The following is a 16,262-nucleotide window of genomic DNA, read 5'->3' as shown; positions in this document are numbered from 1 at the left end:
GACTTCTCTTTTCAAAGACCCATTCATTGCCCCTAATTATACCCCTCCAGACCCACAGTCAGTCTACATCACACTCCGGGGCCAGCTCGATTGTGCTTAATTAAAAGTATTGATTGTGTTAACGAGGCTAGATTTCTGAAGCCTTCATCGTTATTTTCTTTACTGTTCAACAAACAAGTGCACTGAACGTACTGGAAGTCCTTATAGCTTCCATTTTAACTATGCCCTGTGTCCCTGAGATAATAAACGAACACGCTAACCTACTTTTTCCCTACAGCTGAAACCTGGACTGAGGCTTGGCCCTGCCTCGCGGGGGATGAGGCCCCCACCAAAACACCAGGGGGGGGGGGGGGGGGGGGGGGATTTATGACATCACTTCAGGCTGAAATAACAGCCCCTCCAGTCCCATAGACATGTTCCATATCCCAGCGTTAGTTCCACCCCCTTCCCTGTATACTTGGGATCTTCCAAACTATGAAGTTAGCAGGGAAATAGAATGCATTTTCCAGCTCATGTGAAACATCAAGTTCTCGGAAAACTGAATAACAAATAGGGTGTACACATATTCCATGTGTTTATTGACATTACTTTGGGTTGTTAGTGCTTCTATGAGTCTTATTTGCAGTTCATTTCATCTCTGAAAAAAATGCTGAATTTATGCAACTAATTTAGCAGCTAAAATACAAATCTGGGTTAGCTAGGGAGAGAAGCACATGGTGAGGGTTGTCATGGGCGACAGCAGAAACCAAGGTGTAAAGGGAGACAAGACCACCTTTCCTCTGTTTCTGTACCGAGGGCAGTAGACTGCTGCTTATTGGTTGAGAGTGAGAACAGATGCGTTTGAACACATGCACAGCTTCCCTGGCACCTGAGGTCTAAGCCAAAGACAGACCTCCAATTCATTCATGTCTCTCTTAACATTCAGTCACCCTCCAACACTCACAGTTAATTTCATTCATGTCTCTCTTAACATTCAGTCACCCTCCAACACTCACAGTTAATTTCATTCATGTCTCTCTTAACCTTCAGTCACCCTCAAACACTGGCTGTTTATTTTTGTTATTTGGAAATGTGCTGCTGCTAGGAAGTATAGTTTCATGATTTATGCACAGGTGAAACTATGCATAGGTGATACAAATAAAAGGTTGAGGATCCTGGACAGGGGTGGGGGAAAAATTGCAAGAGGGTCACCATGGGAGTAAAAGTCAAATAAATGGGATATATTTGCTTTTAAGTCATCCATTTATTGCTGTTTCGTGAATACCTGCTCTGTGTGCAGAATGACATATACACGCAGTAGTGTTGTAAATCTATTGGTTTCTAATGGTGAATTATCAATGCTGTACTTGAAAGGTCTGGGTTCATGCATTTCCTCACATGGTGCCAAGACACACAAGCAGATTGTTTTTATGTGATTCTTATTGCGTTTGGCACACACACATCAATAAAAGTTAGTGCGCACACTCTTTTCGTCCATCGTCTCTCGCACTCTCTCGAGCCTAGCTCACCATCACAAAAAAGGCCATGGAACACATTTAATGAGAAGTATTCCCTCCCATCTCATACTGTAGCCCTTTCATAACTCCAGTGCCATGTTGTAGCCTGCTTCTTCCTGTTGGAATGGGTGAGGGAGAGAGTTATGTACCATGTCAACACAGCTTAGAGACGTTCCCTGTCTCTCCGCCCACCCACACTCACAGTGCAAGTAATGTAGCCATGACAGAGAGCAGGGTTATTGCAGTCATACTGAATAGAAGCCTGGTCCCAGATCCGTTTGTGCTGTATCCAAATGTATCTATTTGTTTGGCAATGACAATAGGTGCTGACACAGCACAAACAATAGATCAAGACTAGAGAAAGAAGTGCATATGTAGTGTAACAACAATAATAGAAACACAATGAGAATAGATGGAGATTCCTAGTCACTTTGAGCCTCTCCTAATAATATCATCAGTGTGAAACAAGGGTAGGAAAACTATTGCTCTTTTAATGTTAGTACCATGACGCCAAAGTCCACAAAAAAATGTGATGTTATTATCTCATAAACCTGAAAATCTCCTGCTGATGTACATTAATTCATATTTCCATTTGTTATGAAGGAGGATGCATAGTGAGTGTCAGGATAGGCATTTTTAAGAGTAAAAAAGAAATATACATACAAATATAAGTCGATGCCTTGGCTGTCTGTACAATGTGTATTGCTGTTTATGTGAAGGAGATGTTATGGTTTATGACAGTGTTTCCCAAATTCGGTCCTCGGAACCCCAAGTGGAACACATTTAGTATTTTTCCTTAACACTACACAGCTGATTCAAATTATCAAAGCTAGATAATTAGTTGATTATTTGAATCAGCTGTGTAATGCTAGGGCAAAAAACTAAAATGTGCACCCTTTGGGGTCGTGAGGACAGAGTTTGGGAAACCCTGGTTTGTGATGTGAAGTTGGCAATATAACACAAATTGTCAGTGACAGATAGGGTTTCATTGTTCTGTCTACATAGTTCATTCTGCTTATATAACATCCGCTTGTTAGCTAGAGAGATGACTCAGAGGAGCACAGATTATTGTCTCGGTCCTCTTTAAACAATTTCCAGACCAGGAGAATGTTGTTGCTTGTCCTCTGGGCTGTATTCTACTGACATCAGTAAATCATACAGAGCAGCCTAGAGCTTTAAGTCACATCTCATTACTTCATGGTAGTTGGTCACTTTGTTTCTCCTCAGTCAGAGAGGAAAAAAAAGGCCACAGTCCCCAGAAACAATCCAGACTACTACTTTTACTTCTGTTTGTCATAAGTCCTTGGCAGATCAGATAGATGGTTAAGTTTATTTAATAATTTCCCACCCCTCCTGGGTTCTCTACTTGGACCGGTCCTGCCGTGCCCCCGCACCACCAGCACCCCCATGGGGAGGTGGTTAGTGGGCTGCTCCGTTGTAAGACTTGCCATACATAATGAAGTCTGTCTCTATTGGGCGGCTGGAGATGGGCTGCTTGTAGAGGGGGTTGGAGGCCTGGAGAGAGAGATGAAAGAGAGCGAGAGAGAGAAAAGGGGAGAGAGTAACAAAGTTTGAAAAATTGGTCAGTTCATCAACATGCACATGTTGAGGCATGTTTAAGCCACAGCCTCAGAATTTTGGGAACAGTCACAGTGTTCCAAACAGTTCTTCCACTAACTGACAGCTATGAGGTCTGATGGTTCAACACATTGTTTTTGTTCCAGCAGATGCTTCAAGTTAGGCTCTTCACACTGATCACATTTAAGTGGTCATATAGAGCATATCATACAGAGCTACCGCACAGAGCTTCGCAGCCAACTCCGAAGCTATGGTTGAAGACACAAACAAGTACAAGAATTCCCACTACGACCTCAACAGAGCCATCAAACAGGCACAATGACAATATAGGATCAAGGTGGAATCCTATTACACCGGCTCCGATGCTTGACGCATGGGATACAGTCCATAACAGATTACAAAAGGTGGATCTAGCCGTGATCTATCCAACAATGCCTCTCTACCAGAAAAAGACAATGCATTTTATGCACGCATCAACAAAAACACCACAGAGCTGTGCACAAGGGCCCCCGCCGTCCCAGAGGACTTGGTGATCTCGCTCTCCGAGGCCGAAGTAAAGTTTTTAATCTGGTCAACACTTGCAAGGGGATGGGCCCAGACGATATTCCAGGGTGCGTTCTCAGAGCATGTGCAGACCAGCTGGCAGGCATCTTCAATGTCATTTTCAACCTCTCCTTGTCACAGTCTGTAATCCTCATGTCTAAAGCTGACCACCATCATTCCTGATGGTTACTACCACCCTTTCCTGGTGCACTAACATCTGTAATCATGAAGTGCTTTGAAAGGCTGGTCATGGCACACAACACCATACCTTTATTTAACCAGGTAGGCTAGTTGAGAACACGCTCTCATTTACAACTGTGACACCTGGCCAAGATAAAGCAAAGCAGTGCGACACAGAGTTACACATGGAATAAACAAACTTACAGTCAATAACACAATAGAAAAAAAAATCTATATACAGTGTGTGCAAATGGCGTAAGGAGGTAAGGCAATAAATAGGCCATAGTAGCGAAGTAACTACAATTTAGCAAATTAACACTGGAGTGATAAATGTGCAGATGATGATGTGCAAGTAGAAATACTGGTGTGCAAAAGAGCAAAGATTAAATAAAAACAATATAGGGATGAGGTAGGTAGATTGGATGGGCTATTTACAGATAGGCTGTGTACAGATGCAGAGATCAGTAAGCTGCTCAAATAGCTGATGCTTAAAGTTAGTGAGGGAGATAAGTCTCCAACTTCAGCGATTTGTGCAATTCGTTCCAGTCATTGGCATCTACAGACGATGTAATCTCCACACTCCACACAGATGATGCACTCCACACACTGCTCTCTCTCATCTGGAATACCTATATGAGAATGCTGTTCATCGACTACAGCTCAGCGTTCAACAACATAGTGGCCTCCAATCTCGTCACAAAGTACGGGACCCTGGGACTGAACACATGATTCCTGGAGTTCCTGACGGGACGCTCCCTGGTGGTGAAAGTAGGAAACAACACCTCTGCCACGCTGACACTCAAAACGTGGGGGCCCCCTAGAGGTGTGTGCTTAAGCACCTCCTGTACTCCCTGTTTAATCCCTATGTGGCCGTGCACAACTCCAACTCCATCAAGTTTGCTGACAACATGACAGTGGTAGGCCTGATCACCAACGTCAATGAGACAGCCTACAAGGAGGTGGTCAGAACTGGCAGTGTGGTGCCAGGACAACCACCGCTCTCTCAACGTCAGCAAGACCAAGGAGCCGATAATGGACTACAGGAAACAGGCCCACCCCCCTCCACATCGACGGGGTCACGGTGGAGAGGGTCAAGAGCTTGAAGTTCCTGGGTGTCCACATCACTGAGGACTTAACATGGTCGTGAAGAAGGCACATCAACGCCTCTTCTCCCTCAGGAGGCTGAAACTATTTGGCCTGGCCCCTCAGATCCTCAGGAAAATGTTACGCCATTGAGAACATCCTGACTGGTTGTGTCGCCGTTTGGTATGGCAACGGTACCACTGCAAACGGAAGGCCCTACAGAGAGTGTTGCGGACGGCCAAGCGCATCACTGGGGGTGAGCTCCCAGCCATCCAGGACGTACATGCCAGGCGGTGTCTGACAAAGGTCCAAAAAATTGCCAAAGACTCCAGCTAGTGAGACATGAACTGTTCTCCATGCACCCGTCCGGCAGGCGGTACCAGTGCATCAAGGCTCAGATAAACAGACTCTTAAACAGCTTCTATCCCCTGACCACGAGACTGTTAAAAAACAAGTGCCATTTAAGTTTAAGTTTGATTTATTGAAACCGTAATACCAACTGGTTATATTATATTGTGGAACACAATCTTCAAAAAGATAGTAACCTCAGCAGTGGCGCTTGCTTGCAGAAGCCTATGGCTGTGCAATAGAATAGCATTGTTTTGTTAATTTAGCAGACAAGACAATCTTATTTCCCAAGCCCTTATCACAGACAAGACACCTATTTTGTAGTAAAAAAACATGTAATATAACAGAATACATTTCCAAATGAAAAAAAGTTACCAGTGCTAAGTGATGTGCATATCCTGTCTTGAACAGTTATTCTCAGTGGTCATTTGAAATGGGGCTCAATTTGGCGAGTTGAAAGACAATTGTTTCAGGGTTACAAACCTTTTCGATAGACAGACGTTCAATTTAGTTTATTCTGCCTATTCTTTGGAATTTAAAATAAATATGCTCTGTCTTCATCGAACTAACGTCAATCCATATTTTCAGTGTGGAACCCGTCTATGTTTGGGGGGGGGGGGGGGGTTATAGCCTAGGATAACCAATTCTAAGAATGTCACTAGCAGTTCGCAAAGTAGCTTAAGCGGGGGAAAAAACGGGACACAACTATCCCAAAACTGCCGCTCATTGATGGAATACATATTGTCCTACTTCAATCAACCAGTCCATTTTGAATGTGGGATAAAACTGTCATGATTTGTCAAGGAATGTCGATTGTGTATCCCTCAGATACGTTTTTATAGGGATTTATTTCTGTAGGCCTAAAGGGAGCTTGTGTACACACTCACAACGCGTGTGTAGAGGGAGAGGTCAAACGCAATTGAGTGAGTGAGACACTTGGTTTCGTTTTTGTGGCGCCCCGTAAATGAACATGTAGGCCTATGGAACACTAGACTCAAAGAAAACTAACGTAGTCTTCAAGGCAAAAAAAATATAATAATTCAAAGCATATTCCACCAAATAGTTTTACAGTATTTGAAAAAAAAATGAATCTCTGGTTAAAGATAGTTGAGTCCGTCGAGATGGTATTTGAATTAACCTTTATTTAACTAGGCAAGTCAGTTAAGAACAAATTCTTATTAAAGACGGCTTAACCCGGCCAAACCCGGACAACGCTGGGCGGAGTCAAACGAGACTCATGCGCATCTCTACCTCCGATAGAATTTTTTTGTTTGAAGCGCTGTCAGTTTCAGCAATTTGATTTGAATAAAATTGGATTTGACCATGAAAGTGTTTAAAACTTGTCTCAGCAGAATACATATCTGATGCAACGAGGGTAAAAACTGCTTATTTGGCCAATATTACTTACCAAGCAAAGCAGAGCTGTTTTATCGACATACAAATATCCTATGCTTTTTCTATTTTGCGCATAGGCACATACGCTACATTGTAACTTTTTTATTTAACTGGCCAAGTCAGTTAAGAACATTATTATATTATATATAATATTACTAAGTTTTCATAACTGTGACCTTAATTGCCTAGCGTCTGTAAGCTGTTAGTGTCTTAACGACCGTTCCACAGGTGTATGTTCTTAATTGTTTATGGTTCATTGAACAAGCATGGGAAACAGAGTTAAAAACCTTTACAATGAAGATCTGTGAAGTTATTTAGATTTTTACAAATTATCTTTGAAAGACAGGGTCCTGAAAAAGGAACATTTGTTTTTGTTGCTGAGTTTATATTATTAGTATTACTACATTGTTGGGAAATAGCTCTCAAGGTAAGAATATCACTGTACTGTTTTACACCCGTTGTATCCTGTGCACGTGGGGAATAAAACTTTGAAAAACATATTTGTTCCTTCCCCAGTTCACACATATGGCTTCAGTGTTATGATACATGGAAACTGTTCCAAAAGTACATTAGATGTATACCACAATGAGATGAAAGACAACAATACATTCCACAACTTGGCATTTAAAATGGGATGTGCTTATATCCTATCCTTCGCAGACATGCAAGTCTCATCACTTATATAGGCCTACTCTTGTCCCAGAACAGGCATCACAGCAATTCACACAGCCTTTCATTTGATAGATGGTGTAATAGTCCTCATTGACTCCCATATCAAATGTGGCTCAGTCACATATGAATTCAACCTGTTTATATGTGCAGTGCCTTCTGAAACTATTAATTGACTTGACTTATTCCACATTTTGTTGTGATACAGCCTGAATTCAAAATATATGTATTTTCTCACCCATTTATCTACACACAATACCCCCTAACGACAATGTGAAAACATGTTTTTAGATTTTTGTTGATCATTTATTGAAAATGAAATACAGATATTTAATTCACATCAGTATTCACACCCCTGAATCAATGCATGGTAAAACCACACTATGCAGTGATTACAGCTGTGAGTCTGAGTAAGTCTCGAGCTTTGCACACCAGGATTGTACAATATTTGCCCATTATTCCTTTTCAAATTCTTCAAGCTCTGTTAAGTTGGTTGTTGATCATTGCTAGACACCCATTTTCAAGTCTTGCCATAGATTTAAGCTGATTTAAGTCAAAACTGGTGCTAGGCCACTCAGGAACATTCAATGTCGTCTTGGTAAGCAACACCAGTGTATATTTGGCCTTGTGTTTTAGGTTACTGTCCTGCTGAAAGGTGAATTAATCTCCTAGTGTCTGGTGAAAAGCAGAGTGAACCAGGTTTTCTTCTGGGATTTTGCCTGTGCTTAGATCTATTTAGTTTATTTTTATCCCCTCCCCCCAAAAAACTCATAGTCCTTGTTGATGACAAGCAAACCCATAGCATGATGTAGCCACCACCATGCTTGAAAATATGAAGAGTGGTTCTCCGTGATGTGTTGGATTTTACATAAAAAAAACACTGTATTCAGGACATGAAGTTAATTGCTATGCAGCATTACTTTAGTGCCTTATTGCAAACAGAATGCATATTTTGGACTATTTTCATGATGTACATGCATCCTTTTCACTCTTGCCATTTAGGTTAGTTTTGTGGAGTAACTACAATCACTGCCATTAAACTCTTGAACTGTTTTAAAGTCACAATTGGCCTCCGGCAATGGAGTTAGGAAGGACGCCTGTATCTTTGTAGTGAATGGGTGTATTGACACACCATCCAAAGTGTAATTAATAATGCTCAAAGGGATAGTCAAGGTCTGCTTTCTTTTTTGCAAGGCATTGGAAAACACTCCCTGATCTTTGTGGTTTAATTCTGTGTGAAATTCACTGTTTGACTGAGGGACCTTACAGATATGTGTGGGGTAGAGAGATGAGGTAGTCATATTTAAAAAAATTTAAACACTATTAATGCACAAAGAGTTCATGCAACTTATGTGACTTGTTAAGCACATTTTTACTCCTGAACTTATTTAGGCTAGCCATAACAAAAGGGGTTGAATACTACTGACTCAACACACCTCTGCTTTTCACTTTTTATTCATTTGTAAACATTTGGAAAAACATAATTCCACTTTGACAGTGTGTAGGCCAGTGACATCAAAAAGATTTATATTCAGGCTGTAACAACAAAATGTTGAATAAGTCAACTTTCTGAAGGCACTGTAAATCACTGTTATAAATAGGACAGTCATCCTCCTCACCATCTCGTAACGTGCGCGGCAGCGTGCGCTCTGGAAGCGGGCAAACTCCCGCCGGTCGTGCACGGTGATGACCAGCTTCCAGATGGCTAGCAGCACAATGCCCACCAGCAGGATACTTCCCACCACTGCCAGGAGGACCGTCATGGCATCCGGCGCTGCGCCACACTCTGGAGACGGGAGGGGAGAGAAACAAAGATTATTAAAAAGCAGATATACACAGGAACTAAGAAAATACACAAAGATATAGATAGGAGAAATATATAGAGACATATACACTGAACAAAAATATAAACCCCATGGTCAAAGTGTTGGTCCCATGTTTCATGAGTTGAAATAAAAGATCACAGAAACGTTCCATACGCATAAAAGGCTTATTTCTCTCAAATGTTGTGCACAAATTGTTTACATCTCCGTTAGTAAGCATTTCTCCTTTGCCAAGATAATCCAAGATTTTAAGGAATGTCCACCAGAGCTGTTTCCATAGAATAGAATGTTAATTTCTCTACCATTAGCCGCCATAAGAGTGGTCTATGGTGGAGGTGGGGTTATGGTATGCGCAGGCATAAAGTACGGACAACGAACACAATTGCATTTTAACGATTGCAATTTGAATGCAGTTACTGTGACAAGATCCTGAGGCCCGTTGCCATGCATCCATGTTTCAGCATGATAATGCACAGCCCCATGGAACTGTACACAATTCCTGGAAGCCAAAAATGTCCCAGTTCTTGAATGAGCTGCATACTCACTCGACATGTCACCCATTGAGCATGTTTGGGATGCTCTGGATCCACAGGCCACAATCAACAGCCTCTATGCTAAAGAGATGTGTTGTGCGGCATTAGGCAAATGGTGGTCATACCAGATACTGACTGGTTCTCTGATCCACGCCCCTACTTTTTTTTTAAAGGTATCTGTGAAAAACAGATGCAAATCCATACATTCCTAGACAGTCCTAGTTAATGGATTAATTTAAATTGACTGATTTCCTTATATAACCTAACTCAGTAAAACCTATAAAATTGTTGTAAGGGGTCTGAGGATCTCATCTCGGTACCTAATGGAAGTCAGGCTACCTCTGGCGAGCACATGGAGGGCTGGGCGGCTCCCCCAAAGAAATGCCACCCCACACCATGACTGACCCACCGCCAAACCGGTCATGCTGGAGGATGTTGCAGGCAGCAGAACGTTCTCCACGGCGTCTCCAGACTCTGTCACGTCTGTCACATGTGCTTAGTGTGTACCTGCTTTCATCTGTCAAGAGCACAGGGCGCCAGTGACGAATTTGCCAATCTTGGTGTTCTCTGGCAAATGCCAAACGTCCTGCACGGTGTTGGCCTGCAAGCACAACCCACACCTGTGGACGTCGGGCCCTCATACCACCCTCATGGAGTCTGTTTCTGACCGTTTGAGCAGACACATGCACATTTGTGGCCTGCTGGAGGTCATTTTGCAGGGCTCTGGCAGTGCTCCTCCTGCTCCTCCTTGCACAAAAGGCGGAGGTAGCGGTCCTGCTGCTGGGTTGTTGCCCTCCTACGGCCTCCTCCACATCTCCTGATGTACTGGCCTGTCTCCTGGTAGCGCCTCCATGCTCTGGACACTACGCTGACAGACACAGCAAACCTTCTTGCCACAGATCGCATTGATGTGCCATCCTGGATGAGCTGCACTACCTGAGCCACTTGTGTGGGTTGTGGACTCCGTCTCATGCTACCACTAGAGTGAAAGCACCGCCAGCATTCAAAAGTGACCAAAACATCAGCCAGGAAGCATAGGAACTGAGAAGTGGTCTGTGGTCACCACCTGCAGAACCACTCCTTTATTGGGGGTGTCTTTCTAATTGCCTATAATTTCCACCTGTTGTCTATTCCATTTGCACAACAGCATGTGAAATTTATTGTCAATCAGTGTTGCTTCCTAAGTGGACAGTTTGATTTCACAGAAGTGTGATTGACTTGGAGTTACATTGTGTTGTTTAAGTGTTCCCTTTATTTTTTTGAGCAGTATATATATATACACATACATTCATATATACATATATATACATACACACACACATATATAAAAGAGAGATAGATAGGAATATAGACAAAGGGAGATGCAAGAAAGAAAGAGTCAAACGTTTACACAAAAACATATAAATCTATCATAACCTAATTGTCCAATAGAGTGCATGTCCAAAAGAGGCCTAGACTGACACTCTCCAGATAATAACAGACAGACATGGTATACACTATTTCATACTACAACACATGACCTTCTCTGTTATTGTTTTATCCTCCATTTCTTTGAATGTGAAGAGAAGCAGCTGGCTGATATGTCATGTCCATGTTTTCTGTAGCAGTACTGACCTGGCTCTTTGAGCGCGGTGAGGACTGACATGCCGTTGGCGTGTTCAGAGTACATGAACTTCATCACACACTCGTTCTCCGTCTTGTACAAGCAAAGGACAGCGTTGGGGTCTTCCGTTTCTATAAGAGGACAAAAAAAGAGGGGCACTGCTGAGACACAAGCAAGAAAAAAGCTGGAGAAACTTACTGGGAGAAGAAACAAAAGACAAAAGAAAGAAAACAAGAGAATGGTGAGAGCTCCAACAACACAACAATGTGGGAAAATGTATCAAGATGCATTGCTTTATTGTGAAATCACTCTTGGATAAAATGATTGATCACATTCCACAGTAAGGACAGAGCCATTTGCTTTGCTTTTTTGTCCTTGTTTTTGTGAACTCTATCATTCAAATATTCTAAATGCCTTGTGGACTGAGGAATTAGACTAGCTCTATCCCCTCCAACGTCTTCCATCTCCCCTCGATTCCCTCCAGTCTCCTCTCCCCTCTCTGCTTTCGGCGGGAAAGAAGTTTCTGGAATGTACATGCAGAGTCTATTAGGGGAGGTCAGATGGTTGGAATAGCAGAGTGAAAGAACGAGGTGAACAGAGCAGATCTAGGACAGTGAGGGCAGAGCGACAGTGAGAGGAGGGCCTTAAGATATAACAATCTCTTTAAATCCAGAGCCCATGTTGAGTCTGAAACAGCACCTTATTGCCATCTCAGCATCACAATGTCCCCACAAGCAACATTAACATATTAAAACATTCCTAGCTAACTATCCCCCGTAATGCAAATATGCTGAAGGGATCCAGACAGACCAAAACCTGGGACTGTCTATGTTCCACTTAAGACCTGTGGGTTTTAAAAGACAGCACGTGATGACAGTTTAGAGTTATGGGTGCAGGTAGAGTTACATGCTTGTTTAGAGGGTGGGGTAGATGGGGAGTAGGCAGGGGGCATCATGTTTTAATGGGTCTGCGTGTCTTTGAACCAAATGATGGGTTTGGCTGCATGGCGCTGCCCGTTATTATCAGCTGCTACCCGGAGGACAGAACAGAAGATGTCCGTCCGCTCTGCCACTAGAGACCCAGACTGACACTCGCCGGAAAATAAGACACCCACTCTGGACTGGAGAGGGTATATTTATTTTCATAAGTAATTACAGATGAGGCATATGGGCGTGTGTGTGGGTTGGAGAAGCGTTCGTTACGTTGGTCTGAGCTAAACCGTCAGAGCAGCTGGGTGATGTCACATTAGCTAAAACAGCTCAAATGGTAAGTATGCCGTGTTTTGGCAAGTCTGTGTTCAGTAAGAGCGGGAGAGAGCTAATAAACTAGAACAAGGGAAGACGTCTGTAATGCATCAACAACAAACTGCTGCAGACGCTAATCACAGATGTTGATACTCCTCTGTGTGTGTGTGTGTGTGTGTGTGTGTGTGTGTGTGTGTGTGTGTCTCTCTCTCTCTGCTGGCCAGCTGATGTTAGAGAGGGGAAGCACAGTCAGTCAGTGTTTTGTTTACTCACTAAGCGTTTCCACAGTGATGATCTCGTCCTTGCATAGCCGCTGGCACGTCTGGTTGTCGGACAGTCTTCCGGAGTCGAAAAGCCGGCACTCGATGCATTCTCTGGAGTGGAGAAAGAGAGAGATGACAGAGCAACAAGAGACCGTGCGTGGCATAATTATATATGTGCCGTGTTTACAGGAGCAGAGCTGACCAGGCCTAGAGTTTAAGGTCAGTTTATGGTCAAGGGTCACACCCAAAATGTTCACCTTATACCTCTGAAATGAGAGCCATGTGTGAGTATAGGAGCATGCTGGGATGGTACAACTGTGACTGATAGCAACACATTCCCTGGGATAGCCTGCTGATACACTCTGCTCCTGATATAGGATGAGTGATTCGAGTGAGGAGTTTGAGTCGTAAACCTTTTTCTTTTTCCGTCTTAACATCTTTCTGAAGCGCAATTCATAGTCCACAGTCGCTGAGACACGATAGTCTGGCATCCCAGTGTGATATAGCTGTGTGGCTCTGAGACTACCATCCATGGGGGGCGTGCAGCCCAAAAGCGCACATCCTCACAATTCCCAACCAAAGCATCTCCGGTATGCCTCTCCTATTCATTTAAAAGAGTTGACAGTTGGACAAGTTGCATGAGCTGAGAATTATAAAAGGACGGAAAGCCAATGGGTCTAATATTCCTGGAACACTGCTGTGCATCCGCGTACTCGTTTTGTACTCTGACCCTTTACAGAAATAATCTAGACTGAGTTATATGTGTCTTTTTTTTGTTGAATTTTACCCCTTTTTCTCCCCAATTTCGTGGTATCCAATTGTTGTAGTAGCTTGTCTTGTCTCATCGCTACAACTCCCGTACAGGCTCGGAGGCTGAATGTCTGAATGTCATGCGTCCTCCGATACACAACCCAACCAGCCGTACTGCTTCTTAACACAGCGCGCATCCAACCCGGAAGCCAGCCGCACCAATGTGTCGGAGGCTACACCGTGCACCTGGCAACCTTGGCTAGCGCGCACTGCGCCCGGCCCGCCACAGGAGTCGCTGATGCGCGATGAGACAAGGAGATCCCTACCGACCAATCCCTCCCTAACCCGGACGACGCTAGGCCAATTGTGCGTCGCCCCACGGACCACCCGGTCGCGGCCGGTTACGACAGAGCCTGGGCGCGAACCCAGGGACTCTGATGGCACAGCTGGCGCTGCAGTACAGCGCCCTTAACCACTGCGCCACCCGGGAGGCCTGAGTTATATGTGTCTTAAATTCTTTTTGTACCTTAATGCATGGTAATGGATGATATGCCTCTTACCATGATAGGTTAAACCACAGCTTCAGGTACACATTAGAAACCCCTGGACACTTAGGACATGGTTGACCCTCCTCTCCCTCCCTACTCTTCTTCTTGCCTTCCCTCTTTCCCTCCACACATCCCTTCCTCTCTGTCTCTGTCCGTACCTTTTGGTGCCACAGGCATCGGGGCAGGTGGGGCATTTCTCGCAGGTGTCCCCGAAGGCCCCTGGTTCTGTACACTGGCAGTGCCCGCACACACAGCTGCCTCGGCCACTACAGATCTTCCCGTCATCAGACACACAGGAAGACGTGTCCGTGGAGCAGTTACAGTTGTCTCCGATGTAGCCCGCATGGCACTTACACTCCCCACAGTGGCACTCTCCGTGACCTGAGAAGAGGGGAGGTAAGGAGGGGGAGACTATGAGGACAGTCATCACAGACACAGTGTCAAGCGGTATTAAACACAGGTCCATATGGTAGAGCCAAGGAGCAATATGCAGTTGATACATACATTTGGTCTTATAAATGCATGATCTGTACCTATTGATTCTTGAAGAATATAACTATAAATGCTTAGTTCAACTGTCGAACCCCATCAGAACACAAGCCCAGGCAGGAGGAGGCTTTGTTATGGTTTTAACTGCTGATTAGAGAAAAGAAAAAAACATACACCTACACATTCCCCTAAAGGACTTTCTAACTGGGAAGAAAGTTTCTTAATGTTTGAACAATCTATAGACAATACAGCCATTCAGCTCAACCCAAATTGTTATGGATCATAAAAGCTGTGATCTTCCTTGCCTCTGGGCTCCCGAGTGGCGAAGATGTCTAAGGCACTGCATCTCAGTGCTAGAGGCGTCACTACAGACACCCTGGTTCGAATCCAGGCTGTATTACAACTGGCCATGATTGGAAGTCCCATAGGGCGCACAATTAGCCCAGCGTTGCCCGGGTTTGGCCGGTTTAGGCCGTCATTGTAAATAAGAATTTGTTCTTAACTGACTTGCCTAGTTAAATAAAGGTTACATTTTATTTCATCAGTCATGAACAACTGGAGTCCTTTCAATTATTCCAGTTGGGGCTTGGGTCTCTAGAACCAATAACGAGCATGCAAGCCTAACAAACTTAAATGAACGAAGCTTATCGACATTGGAAGCAGCCCAAGGTGAAGCTAAGCCTTAATAGGTGTGATGTCAGAGTAGAGTTAATCACAGATCAAACACTGATTTTTCTCAGTAGCAGTCCTGTGTGTGTGTGTGTCTGTTGGGGAGGCCTAAGAGCAGATCTCACAGTAACAACACAGTAGGCTGGGTTCTTCAGACAAGAGAAATAACCCTTTAAAAGCTTTATCAAAGTAAAACAATGAGTCTATTGTAAAAAATAAAACAAAAAAATGAAAGAAAAGCTTTTTGTGCATATGGACAATTTCTGGGATCTTTTATTTCAGCTCATGAAACATGGGACCAACACTACATGTTGTATTTATATTTTTGTTCCGTATAGGTAGAAGAGAGATCTTTCCTAATCCAGGTGTTTTAGCCTAGTCCCCTCTAATGGCAGGATAATTCCATAGGGTTTAAATATTAAGAAAGACTAATATTATAATAAACCTTAAAGGTTGAACAACATGGGTCTAACTAACCAGTCTGAAAACTGCAGCAAATCACAATGATGGTAAACTACTAGTGTACAGTGTGATGTTTCATCTATGGAGCCGTTTTTTAAAGCTTGTTCTAGAATCTACAGAAGGATTCCATTCTGTTGTGGTACAGTAGAGATGTATGCCGACTGACAGACAGGGCCCAGAGACTGTGGAACGCCTAACAAATGTAATTAGTGCTGTCTGAGTAGGATGTTCACATTGTTTTAGACACACTACACCCTTAAATCATGGTAATAAGGATTTCGTGGCTAAGTAATTTTGCTCATAGATTATGCATATATGAACTACACAGACACATCCAGCCCAAAGTGAGAGGTTTAAAAAAAATACTTTTAGTCGCCAAGGTACCAGAACATGTCTTAATAGGATTAGTGTTGTTTTTAAGTACCATATTTTAAGAGGTGGAAAAGTTGAGTCTGGTCAGATTAATCACCCCTGTGGTTTATGATCATGTCTTTGCCGCGCCCAACAACGGTCACTGACGGCGGCCAGTAGCACAACCAGGGTGTGTGCGCGTGTTTGTGTGCACAACTGACGGGCGTGTGCCTCC

General features: G+C 43.5%; 1 protein-coding gene across 1 annotated transcript in view; it reads right to left on the bottom strand.

The window, feature by feature from the left end:
- Positions 1-1,223: 1,223 nt before the first annotated feature.
- LOC139400740 (integrin, beta 5) overlaps positions 1,224-16,262 on the bottom strand; it is an 89,079-nt gene continuing 74,040 nt past the window's right edge. The window contains exons 11-15 of the mRNA XM_071145402.1: positions 14,215-14,437; positions 12,769-12,869; positions 11,263-11,382; positions 8,912-9,078; positions 1,224-3,011 (exon numbers count right to left, since the gene is read on the bottom strand). Of these exons, the coding sequence (XP_071001503.1) occupies positions 2,916-3,011; positions 8,912-9,078; positions 11,263-11,382; positions 12,769-12,869; positions 14,215-14,437 (707 nt within the window). The 3' untranslated portion in view covers positions 1,224-2,915. The remainder of the gene's footprint in view (positions 3,012-8,911; positions 9,079-11,262; positions 11,383-12,768; positions 12,870-14,214; positions 14,438-16,262) is intronic.

The sequence above is a fragment of the Oncorhynchus clarkii genome, chromosome 3, assembly GCF_045791955.1.
Source record: "Oncorhynchus clarkii lewisi isolate Uvic-CL-2024 chromosome 3, UVic_Ocla_1.0, whole genome shotgun sequence".
Lineage (NCBI taxonomy): Eukaryota > Metazoa > Chordata > Actinopteri > Salmoniformes > Salmonidae > Oncorhynchus > Oncorhynchus clarkii.
Note: the sequence above shows the minus strand (reverse complement) of the source record. Positions and strands in the feature narration are given on the sequence as shown.